At 38.9% G+C, this 12,735-nt stretch overlaps 1 protein-coding gene across 4 annotated transcripts in view; it reads right to left on the bottom strand.

Annotated features, from left to right (window-relative positions):
- The window catches only part of LOC114029292 (zinc finger and SCAN domain-containing protein 31-like), a 44,242-nt gene extending 37,131 nt beyond the window's left edge, over positions 1 to 7,111 (bottom strand). The window contains exons 1-3 of one of the 4 annotated variants that reach the window (XM_027843677.1): positions 7,006 to 7,111; positions 2,540 to 3,069; positions 1,839 to 1,998 (exon numbers count right to left, since the gene is read on the bottom strand). In XM_027843677.1, coding sequence (XP_027699478.1) covers positions 1,839 to 1,998; positions 2,540 to 2,959 — 580 coding nt within the window. In that variant the 5' untranslated portion in view covers positions 2,960 to 3,069; positions 7,006 to 7,111. Of the gene's footprint in view, positions 1 to 1,838; positions 1,999 to 2,539; positions 3,070 to 6,527; positions 6,818 to 7,005 lie in introns of those variants that run through there. The other 3 variants (XM_027843655.1, XM_027843663.1, XM_027843672.1) reach the window with 3 other exon arrangements.
- Positions 7,112 to 12,735: the final 5,624 nt, after the last annotated feature.

Genomic DNA, 12,735 nt, shown 5'->3' with positions numbered 1-12,735 from the left:
TAATTATGTATACTAGATTCTGAAAATCCTTTTTCTTTTTTATTTATGATTTCACCCCGTTCTTCTATTATTTTAGTAATTTGATTTTTCTCCCCCTTTTCTTTAACAATATCTTATAGTTAATCTACAAAATATACTTCAATACTTATATATATAATTATAAAATACTTCTCAAAGAAATAGTGAACAATTTAAATAACTTGAGGGGATATTAGGTGCTCATGACTCAGTCTTGCCAATGTAATACAAAGAATGACGAACCTACTTGAATAAATTTATGGATTTTGTGCTATACTACTCAAGCTACCATGGGGATACTTTAGAAAGCTAGACATAATTATAACAAAAATTTATTCAGAGGAACAAAAGGTCTAGAATCTCCTGAGAAATAGTGAAAAAAAGTAGTAATCAGAGGGAATAGCATTTTCAGACCTCATGTTATACTATAAAGCAATATTCATTAAAATTATTTGGCACTGGATTAAAAATAGCAAAGATCAATGAGAAGAGATTAGATAAAAAATTAGAACCAACTCTATTCAATAACCTAGTTCAATAAACTATTTGGGAAAGAACTTCCTATTTGACAATAACTGCTGGGAAAATAAAAAAGCAGCTTGGAAGAAATTAGGTTTAAAGAAAAGGCTAACTGGATTTAGTAATTAAGAAATCACTGGAGAGGGCAATTTCAGCTAAGTGATGAGACTGGAATCCCAGTTGCAAGAGGCTGAAAAGTGTTAAGATCAAAGCACTACTATCTACTAGGTAGGGATAGTCAGTTGAAAAGTGAAACAGTTATGCCTCAGAGGTTGTGCCAAGATAAAGGCATGAGTAATCTTGCAAGCCTATTTAAGAGATGTCAGGATTTCTAAGCTCCTTATACACTCTGAAAGATAAGACAGAAAAGCTCTTGGGGGGCTGGGTAGCCCACAATAGGACTTAAGAGCATAAAGTCTGTATAGCATTGTATGCCTAGGTTTGTAATGCTACCAAGGGAAAATAAACATATGATGTGTTAATGTACCAGAATTTATAAAGTAATAAAAATCTTGAATATCTGTGCTATAGTCCTTAGATTTTTAAATAGAAAGAAATTGTGTAATGGCATCAGCAAGATCCAATCAGTGTTTCTTTCATAACATATTTCACTAAGCGAATGTACCTCTTGGTGTGCAACTGCAATTCCCTTTGAACACATGACTCTTCATCCCTCAAAGTACATGGGATTGTTATATAAGCATACAGTGCACCTCCTTTAAATAATAAACCATTATATCTCTCCTCCTCGATATCATTCGACTCCCTCAAACATCATCAGTTAGTGACATACATACCCCACTCCTGCCTAAAAAAACCACTGGCACTTCTAGAATCTTATAAGTCCTTCTTTCCTGATGAGGAGAATCCCTATATTCTCTCACTGTTACCACTGCTGCCTATAAAGCACACTTTTCTTTATTTCTACATAACCTTCTATTATCTCCAACCTGTTTGTCCCCTAGCAAAAATAAGTACTATAACTATCTGAAGACCCTATTCAACCTACTCCTTGCCAGGAGCTAGAATCCCATAAGCAGCTTCCTTGGTCACTTCCAAAGTCTTCCAGTACTGAAGTTTAATATTCCATCCTTCTGTAATTGTCTGACATGCGAACATCTTGTTTTATCAAGTAGATTAAAAATTCCTTGAAAGCACAAAACATACCTTATGCTTTTTTTTTGTATCCTCCACAGTGCTGGACAAACATTAGGCCTCAAGTACCTGTTCACCTACTCTAAACTAACCACCTTGGCAAAACAATCCACCCTTCCCTCCCTTGAGATGAATCCCTTTCTCACCAATCTTTTGGAGAGGGTGGGGATCCACAGTGTCACATGTCAACTGAGTCTCCATGGCTTGAACCCGAATGCTTGGTGACTTTCTCAATGTCACTGGAGCTGGGAACAGGGGTGTCACCCCTTCCCACAGTAATGCTTGTTCCTGTGTATGGGCTGAGACCTAGAAATAATCAGATGAGGTTGAACTTATAATCAATCAGTCAACAAGCATTAATTAAGTGCTAACTATGTGTGATGAATTACAACAAGCAATGATAATACAATGATAAAAGTAATGGGGGAGACAACACATACACATACATATAAATACACACACACATATATCTATTAATGAGTACATACAGAATCCATACAAAATAAATAAATACAAAGTGGTTTTTTGAGGGTATACCCTACTAGCTAGGGAGACTAAGAAAGGTTTCTTCAAGAAGGTGGCAAAACCATTTGGGAAACTAGTTAAAACCTGAAAAGAGTTCTCAGGAACAATTCTAAAGGACAAAAGGCACTAGAAAAAGAAACCAATTGCTTTCAGTCAACAAGCTATCAGGGAACAGAAAAGAGAAAAAGAGGAACAGTTTTTTCTTAGTTTTAAAATGTTTTAAACTCAGCCACTCTGTCCCAAATTCTGTGCCCATTACCCCTTGTTGCAGTCTAAAGGTCTGCGCCCCTAGTCTCCTATGACACAGAATCATTCTCCCTACCTGCTGTCCTGGTTCATCCAACTCTCTCTCCAAATCTTCCAGTAGCATCACTACTTCCTCACCACTTTCTGGATGTCGTTCCTGTAACCAGATCTGGAGTTCCTCTGGTAGGATACTCAGGAACTGCTCCAGCACCAGCAGTTCCAAGATCTCCTCCTTAGTGTGCATCTCTGGCCTCAGCCACTCACAACAGAGCGTCCGCAATCGGCTCAGAGCCTCTCGGGGCCCAGGTGTCTCCTGGTAGCACAACTGCCTGAAGCGCTGCCGCCAGATCTCCTGGTTGGGGTGACTGTTACTCTGCTGACTAGATTCCTGCTCCCAGGTGGGATCATCTTCCACCTTGATTATTATAGGCCCGTCCTGATCCTGTAGAGCCTGGGGAGAAAGGATGGCAGTCTCTTTGGATTCTGCAGTCATCATACAGGCTCACAGGGTGGTCTCCCTCCAGACAGGATCTGTGCTGCTACAATCAAATCCCAATTGTCCTTTAGGCACCTAGAGATTCCTGATGAGCTTCTCTTTATAATATTCTTTAAGAAAAAGAAATTGTTATTACTGAAGGATAGCTGTCATTTATATAGTGTATGCCCACACCCCACCCCTAGTCCTCCCACACACAAATGCATGACCTTACCTGAGACTCAAAAACAATTCTGTGAGGCTATACTGACTTCTATTCTCTTTAAAGTTGCTACAAGTTCAATTAATTCAAAATGTATTAAATGCCTCCTGTGTGCAAAGTACTCTGCTAGTTGCTGAGATATAAAGACAAATGAAAAAAGTCTCTACCATGAAGGAGCTTGTGTTCTACTGAGAGATACAGCCTACCAGCAGATAAATACAAGGTAAGGAGGAAGAAGAAATCATTACCAAGGGGGAGGGAAGAAGAAGAAATCTTAACAAGGAAGAGGGCCACAGAAGGCTTTATGGAGGAGGAAGTCCTTGAACTGAACCTTTCACAAGCCTTCCTTAACCTAACTGGAGATATCTAAATGTTAAAAAAAAAAATCAAACCAGGGTTAAGAAAGACTGCTGAATACCCTGTGTTAGCACGTGGTAGTATACAGGCAGAGTGCCAGGACAATTCACTGAAATCAACATTTGTTAGTGGTCTTGACAATTTGAGAGTCGAATTACTTAAACAAGGATACAAATAATTTGTGACATTTGCTTTACTAAAACACAAATTGAAGAACACTATGATGTCTAAGCTAAAATTACCAATAACTCAAAGAACAATGAAAAGTCACATAATAGGTGTCATAGACACAGTGCAGCATGTTACCACTAACAATTTTAATGACAAGTAGAATGACACTTTAGAAGATGTTTGCCCAGCAAAAGGAGTCCCACTCTATGCATCCATTAAGATGCAAGGGAACAAATACTTTCAGCATTTGGAAGTTCCTCTATAAAGGATTTAAGAGAAGAGAAGGACAAGAATCATTCACGACAAGGCATGCCCACACTGATGAAATCAGAATCTATAAAAAGTATCTTTGGAGAATAGTGAGAATGTTTAAGTCACATAGAAAAGCAGTCCAGGATCACATAGCTAAAAGAGTCCTTAGAGATCAACTAGCTCAAACTCCTTTATTTCACAGATGAGGAAAATAAGATGACAGCAGGTAAATGACTTGTTCAAGGTTGGCTAAGTGTTGGGAAGATAGGAAAGAACCAGGATTCAACAACATTCAGAACTTCAGAATGTTAGCACTGGATTGACATCTCAGAGGCAGCACTATAACTAATTCATTTTGTGCCCAAGATAAGAATGTACAATTGTACCACCTAATGCATGACTTGTTGAGTATAGTATCTTCACATTTCTAACTGAGAAAAAACCTCACTAGCCATCTAGTTCAACTTATACTTGAAAAAGAATCTTTCATATACAACTGTCAAGTAATCACACAGCCTCTGCTCAAAGACCTCAAATGTGAGGCAACTCACGATCTCTAACACAGCCTATTTCACTTATGGATAGCCTAAGTAGTAGGAAAGGTTTTCCTGACTTCAAGCCCAGATTTGCCTCTTTGCAACTTTTACACTTTGCTTCTGGTTCTTCCATTTCCACACGACAACCCTTTAAATACCTACACACAGCTACCATATTTCTCCTGAGTATTCTCCAGGCTAAAAATCCATAGTTCCTTCAACCAATCCGCATATGACAAATTCAAGGCCACCATTCTGGAAGTCCTTCTCCAGACAATATCTGGTTACCAAAGTCTTTTCTAAAATGGATACTCAGAACTGAACACAAAATACACCCAAAGTTATCTGACTAGGACAGAATACAATTAAGACTATTTCCTCCTTACATCCGGAAGCTATGCCTCTCTTAAAGGTTCCAAGACTGAACAAGTTTTTCTGGCAGTTACATCACATTGCTGACTCAAGTTGAACTTGATGTTCACCAAAACCCTTAAGTGTTTTCCAGATGAACTGCTGTCTAGTCAAAAATCAAGTTCTTGAATTTAAATATAAGATTTGACATAAATTTTTATCTTATTAGATTAATTTTCTAGTCTGTCAAGGTCTTTCTGGATCCTGTCATCCAGTGTCAGCTACCCCACCTAGTTTTTTGTCATCTATAAAACATATGCACCATAGAAGCATATTTTATGCATTTTCTCTTCAAAGCCTCTCTGCTTTGCATGCCAGAAACAAATGCTTCACTTGCCTCACCCTTCTTAGGACTCCAATAATTTGGTCTAATTTTTACCTGACCAAGAATCATCCATAAGTAGTCATATAGCCTTCATGAAACATATGACTTTCTTTCATGGCTTTTTGTTCACTTCATCTCATCAGCTCCTAGGAGTTCAATTACTGTTTCTAAATAGATGATTCCCAGATCTTTATATTCAGTCCTAGTCTCTCTTCTAAGCGACAGCTCCACATCACCAATTGCCTACTGTCATCTTGAACTGGAAATCTTAGAGGCATCTCAAACTTACTATTGTCCAAAACAGAACTCATCCTCTTTACTGACAAACCCTCCTCTTTCCCAATTTCCCTATTACTGTTGAAGACACCACCATCCTTCCCCTCACCCAAGGTCTATAATCTCAGTGCCTTCCTCAATTCGTTGCTCTCATTTAGCCTCACATCTCCATTCCATTGCCAAATCATGTACTTTTCACCTTCACAACACCTCTCCTTTACTTTCTCTTCTCACCACTCACAGAGGCACCTCCCTATCCCCGCTCTTACCACCTCTTGACCAGACTACTGCAAAGAGCCTTCTAAACTGTCTCCCTGCTTTCTGCTGTATTTTGCCACCCAGCTGTCAAGGTGAATTTTCTAAAGGGAAGGTCTTACCATATCACTCCAAAATCTCCCATGTACTACAGTGTCTCCTATCTACCTCTAGGGTCAAATACAAATTCTTATTTGACATTTCAAACTTTCATAACCTGACCCTTTCCTACCTTTTCAGTCTTCTTACACTTTAGCCCTCTCTACGCACAGATGGATTCTGCTACACTGACCTACTTGCTTTTCCTCCTCTATCATGGCATTCCATTTCACTTCTCCATGTCTTTGCACTGGGTTCCCCATGCTTGGAATATTCTCCCTCCTCATTTCCACCTCCTGTCTTTTTCTGGCTTCAAGACTCAGGTCAAATCTCACTTTCCAAAGGATGCCTTTCCAGTCCCCCAGCTGCTAGTGTATTCCCCTCTGAGATTACCTTCCATCTACAATGCATAGATTTTGTATGTACCTAGTTACTTACAGTTGTATCTCTATTCGAATGTAAGCTCTTTGAGGGTGGGTTCGTTCTTTGTATCCCCAGAACTTGGCTCCTGCCTGGCACAGTTAAGTGTCTAATAAATCACTGCAGACTGACCTCACTTCTCAATGGTCTCCCTGCCTTTTAATCTTTCCCCACTCGACAACCAAGGTGAAATTTTAAAGGGAAGCTTTTACATATCACCCTCCCCCAAACTCCCAAGAGCTGCAGTGGCTCCCTATTACTTACCTCTAGGATCAAATATACTGTACGGTATAATGTGTGGGGTGGTAAAAAGAGAGAAGGGGCCTAGTGACAAATAAAGACAAGGAGCTTTGGTCGGCCGCTTAGTTATGTGGGACTTCGGCTACGTCACTTCCTCTCTCTAAGCCTCAGTTTCCACATTTGTAAACCAAACCTTTCCTGAACCAGGTCCGTGCTGTCTTCGAGGCTCAGAAGTATCCAGGAGCCCCGGGCCAGGGCCCAGAACCAGTGCCTGTTCGCTGGAGAAGAGGGGGTGTCCGTGTATCTGGGGGAGGAGTTCGGGGGGGGCACACGACCTCCTCCTTCCCTCACTGCCCCCCTCCCCCGCCTCGCTCTCTGCTCTCGCGGGAAAGGAGGGGGGGGAGGAAGGCCTCTTCCTCACACCTGCCCCAAGCCAGTTTGGGGGACCGCAGGTACTCAGAACCCACCCCCATCCCCCTTTCCCGGAACCCTAACCACTCACCAGCCCCAAACCGACCTCTCCAGAATCCTAGAAAACCGAACAATGCCGAGTTCACAAAGCCGGAAGTTTGGGACGAGAGAGTCCCTCCGCAGGGCGCGAGGCAGACAGGCTTGCCCTTCTCTAGGACGGCTGGAGGACTCCACACCTCTATGGTACCCTTCATTTGGCCAGCTAGGAGCCAGAAGAAACCTGGAGGACTTCCCGTTAGATTTGTTGAAAAACTCTGTGGCCAAGACATATTACCTTTATTTCAGGAGTTCTTAACGTGGGATCTGTGGGTTTGTATTTTAATCTTAAACACTTATTTGTTTCAACTAACATTTATGATCACTCTCTCACACCTCTCCTTCAACGATTTTTAAAACCCTCCAACAGGCATAGTCCTGCAGAATAAATGCCCCCCAAGGCATTGCCCCCTCCTTCGGATTGTTGAGCCCATCACATTGCTGGCAGGAGGCGGGTGGTAGGAATCACCGTTTATCATTGTTTTAATCAGAATTCTAAATTAGTTTTTTCAAAGTTGTTTTTCTCTGTAATGTTGTTTTGTTGTGTAAATTGTCCTCTTAGTTCTACTTACTTCATTCTGCATCAGATCATAGAGATTTTCCTGGTTCCTTCAGAAAATGTCCATTTCATCATATATTATAGCATGATAATATTCCATTACGTCACAATACCAAGATTTGTTTAGCTATTCCCCACAATAGTTGGCACCCCTTTCATTTCCAGTTTTTGGCTACTGTGAAAAAAACTGCTATAAATATTTTTGTACATTGTACATTTTGTACATTGGGACCTTTTTCTTTTCCTTTGAACTTTTCTGAGGTCTACACTTAGTAGTGATATAATTAGGTCAAAGGGCAGGGACAGTTTAACTTTGTGAGCATAGTTCCAAATTGCTTTCAAGAATAATTGAATGAACTCAACTCACAGCTCCATTAGCAATGTATTAATGAACCTAGTCCCTCAAACATTTATCATTTCCATCTTTTGTTATTGCACATCTAACGAGTGTAAAGTGGAACCTGAGAGTTGCTTTGAATTGCATTTCACTAATTATTAGTGATTTGGAGCTTTTTTTATGGTTATTGATAGCTAGGATGTCTTCCTTTGAAAACTGCTCCTTCCTATTCTTTGACTATTTAGCTAATGGAGAATGTCTCTTAGTCTTATGTATGTTCTGTCTGGTCCCACACTTTGTGACCTCTTTTCGCTCTATGAGTGAAGCAGAATCGCAGTAGTTCAAAATAAATGCAAGATGCGAAAATGTAGAGGTGGCTCCACTCCAGATATTCATATGAACTATTTGTGCCTAACCTGTGAGAGAGCATTCTGAGCTCCTCTTGGTCTGGTCAGCCACAGTTGGACACACTGTACCTTGACTCCAACATAGTGATGTCATTTTGGTCCTCTTTGAGAACGAGGGACAGCAGCCAACCAACCAAAGGGGAACATCTCTTAGTCTTATGTGTGTTCAGTCCTGTCCAACTCTTTGTGACCCCATTTGGGGTTTTCTTGGCAAAGAAACTGGAGTGGTTTGTCATCTCCTTCTTCATCTCATTTTACAGATGAGGAAATTGAGGCAAACAGGGTTAAGTGACTTGCCCAGAGTCATACAGCTATTAAGTGTCTGAGGCCAGATTTGAACAATTTGGTTTTTTCCTCTCTTCATCTCCATCTCATAGAATCTTTAACTTCCTTCAGGATACAGTTTAAGTACTACCTTTGATGTGACACATTTCCTGATCCTCTCAATTGCTAGGGTCATCCTTCCCTTATAGCTAACTAGTTTGGATTTATTCTCTTTTTATTATATATATATATATATATATACACACACACATAACACACACACACATATATATACATACACATATGTGTATACACACACATATATATACACACATACATATATTTCTCCATTAAAATGTAAGCTTGTTGCAAGTAAAGATTAATTCTTTGTTTTTATTGTTTTTTTTATATTTGTTTTTATATTCCAGTCCCTAGCACAATGCCTGGCACATAATAAATGCCTTACTGTAGTCCTTTAACAAAGTGGTGTTAATAAACAAGTAGTTTAATAATAGACAAGTAGTAACTCGTTGACTGGCTGCCAATTTTACAAATGAGGAAATCAAGACTCAGAGCTCATCATCACATAGCCAGTAAGTGTCCTAGGTGACATCTGACCCCAAGGATTCTTGATTGTAATTCCTATGTGCTATCCATCTTGCCATATTGATTCTCCAAAATAATGTAGTACAAACTGTTAAAAATGCTGAAGGAATACAAAATAAAGGAGTCAGTTGAACATAAGATCCTTGAGAAAAGGGACTGTTTCACTTTTGTCTTTGTATTCCTAGAGCCTGGCACATGGTCAGCCTAGATTATTCTTAAGGTTCCTTCCAGTTCTGTGATTCTACAATCTACTGCAAATGGATACAGACTGGTAAAGAACACAAGAGGTCATGATCAGCACTGTTATACTCTCCTAGGAATTGTGGGGAGGACATTTTGACCAGAATAGCAAACATATTATAAAACAAGGCTAGAAATGATGGTTGGAGATAGAACCTGGTGGACCTTGAATGCCAGGATAAGGAGTGTGCATTCAAGTGCACAGATGCATGAAAGGAAGAGAGGATACAGTGAGGCCTAGAGAGGTTAAGAAAAGTGGGGCAAGGGGAAAAGTTAAAGTTCAATTAATGTGTAGGTAGCCTCATAAAGATTTCATATACATAGGAAACATGTATGAGTATATAGTTTGGTAGTTGTTGGTGATTTCTTGGTTGCTTTTTTTTAATGTCAATAAGGCCTATGATTTCTTCTGTGCCTTTGCTATCTTCTTCAGATACCTTTTGAACCGATCCTCAGTGTACTCACAATTATGTCACCTCCAGCATGGATGTTTTATATACACATACATACATAAATATACATATGTATGTATATATACATATACATGTATGTATATGCATACTCACACACACATATAATCATAGTTCAGTTTTGCTGTTTTTTCCCTGGCTTTGTTCTCTGTAATGCCATTTCTATTGCCCCTAGAAGCTTGTCCAGAATTATGGAGTCAGAGTTTATAGGGGTGGCACCACTGTCTTTGATGTTGAAAACAGCTTGGTATAAAAATTTTTCCAAATCTTTTCCATTTTTCTCCTGTTTATATTATTCTTACCATTTTTGTCTTTTAATTTCCTAAGGATAGCTTTCCCTCCACTGCTTCTTTCTGCTTTGTCTTTGACTATAATACTGTTAAAATAATTAGCTCATTTTAAGCAGAGGGCAATGAAATGGCTCCTAAGGTCAACTTGGTTCTCTACCCTTTGGCTTTAGGATTTTTTTTTTTAATGAAATGTCCCAAGTTCAATGACAATGGCTATGAGCACCAAGTTAGGACAATATCTAACACCTGGGTTCTTTGTCTAGCCTTACCTTTGTATTAACTCTGGCCTTTTTTGTTGTTAAGACAAAACTCTGTTTACTAGAAATATTTGGGTAATGAAATAGCAGATATATTATAGTGTCTGTGGATAGAGAGTTTGACAGGCATCAAGAGAAATTGGAGGAATGCCTGACCTGTTCTTGGTACATTCCTCAACCTGGGTCTTCCACTCCAAGATACCTACCAAGCCAGTGACTCTCTTTGATATCTCATTATCTCTGCCACAGTTCTTCAACTGAAACTACTCTCTCCAAAGTTAATGCTTTTCTCTTAATTGCCAAATCTAAGGGCCTTTTCTAAATCTTCATTCTCCCTGACTTCTGTGCATCCTTTGACATTGCTGATCATCCTCCACTCCTTGATACTCTCTTCTAAGTTTTTGTGACACTACTCTCTTCTGGTTCCCTTACTACTTATCTGACCACTTCTTTTACGGGATCTAAATCCAGAGCATACCTGCTAACTGTGAATGCCCCACAGGGCTTGGTCCTGGGCCCTTTTCTTCTTCTCTAGAGGCTTCAAACTTGTGGCCAGAGGCTACAAGACTACTAAATCTGAACCAGATTAAAATGTAATTGCAAAATACTTAAAATTAATAAAAATACAACATAGATATAACATTAATTTGTTGTTTTCTAAGTCAATATGCAGCCAGAAGGGATTCCTTTGTATTTTACTTTAACACCATTGCTTTATACTGTTTTACTTGGTGATCTCATCAACCCTCATAGTTTCAACTAACATTTCTATGCAAATGATTTTCAGACTTATTTACCCAGCTCTCACCTCTTTCTGGACTTGCATCTCCAACTATCAATTGGATATTTGAACTAGATGGACATTTTAAATTCAGTATGTCCAAAACAAAAATTCATTATTTTCCCCTCCAAACATTCTCCTCTTCTGAACTTCCCTGTTACTATTTGAGAGTATTTGTTGTTAATCCTTCCTTTTCCAAGAAGGCCAATGACCCCACCATGTGATGATGCGTGATGCCTTGACTTGCAGGTGAATTGGATTTAAGTGAGGCAGAATTGCAAAAAGTTAACCACTTTCCACAACTCTGCCTCAGAGATTGAGTGAAAGAGGGGAATTAAAGATAAAGGTTTGGGCTTCGGAGGTCTTTTCTAGTTCGAGATCTAAGCCTGGGTCACTGGGAGGACAGTCTGGAAGAGAGAGTGAGGCAGAGTACACATACAATTTACAGCAGTAAATAAACATAACAACCTTGTATTTGACAAGTGTAAAGACTTAAGAATTCATTATTTGGTAAAAATTGGTGGGAAAACTGGAAAACAGTATGGCAGAAACTAGATATGGACCAATATCTCACACTACTTACCAAGATAACATCAAAATGGATAAATGACCTAGATACAGAGATTTTACAAGAAAATTAGAAGAACATTTTTATAACTACAAATTGTTTAGATCTCTTTATTGGAAAACTGCCTGTTCATATGCTTTGACTGCTTATCAATTGGGAACTGGCTCGTAGTTTTATAAATTTGATAAAGTTCGTTGTATATTTTAGACATGAGACCTTTATTTGATAAATTGTCTATAAAATTTCCCCTAATTTTCTGTTTTCATTCTAATCTTGGCTATATTTGTTTTATTTATAGAAATCCTTTTAAGTTTAATGTAATAAAAATTAACCATTTTACACCTAATTTTCTTGTAAAATCTCTCATTAAATCTAGGTCATTTATCCATTTTGACCTTATCTTGGGAGTGTGAGAATACTGGTCCATGTCCAGTTTCTGCCATACTGTTTTCCAGTTTTGTTTATCTACTGCTGTAAATTGTATATCTACTCTATTTTATCGAGCTACCTTTCTATTTCTTTCTTTTGCTAGGCAATGGGGTTAAGTGACTTGCCCAGAGTTACACAGCTAGGAAGTGTCGAGTGTCTGAGGCTGGATTTGAACTCAGGTTCTCCTGACTCCAGGTCAGTGTTCTATCACACTGCACCACCTAGCTGCCCATACCTTCCTATTTCTTAGCCAGGACCAGATAGTTTTGATAATTACTGCCATATAATACAGTTTAAGATCTGGTACAGTCAAACCTCCTTCCTTTACACTTTTTTAAAGTATTTCTCTTGATATTCTTGACTTCTTTTTTTTAATGAATTTTGTTTTTTTTTAATTCAGTGAAATAATTTTTTGGTAATTTAATTAGGATGGCATTGAACATATAAATTAGTTTGGGCAAAATTGTCATTTTTATTATAATAGCCCTGGCCACCCATGAACCATTAATATCTCTCC

The sequence above is a fragment of the Vombatus ursinus genome, unplaced genomic scaffold, assembly GCF_900497805.2.
Source record: "Vombatus ursinus unplaced genomic scaffold, bare-nosed wombat genome assembly UNPS02005197.1, whole genome shotgun sequence".
Taxonomy (NCBI): domain Eukaryota; kingdom Metazoa; phylum Chordata; class Mammalia; order Diprotodontia; family Vombatidae; genus Vombatus; species Vombatus ursinus.
This window is presented reverse-complemented; position numbering and strand designations above follow the sequence as displayed.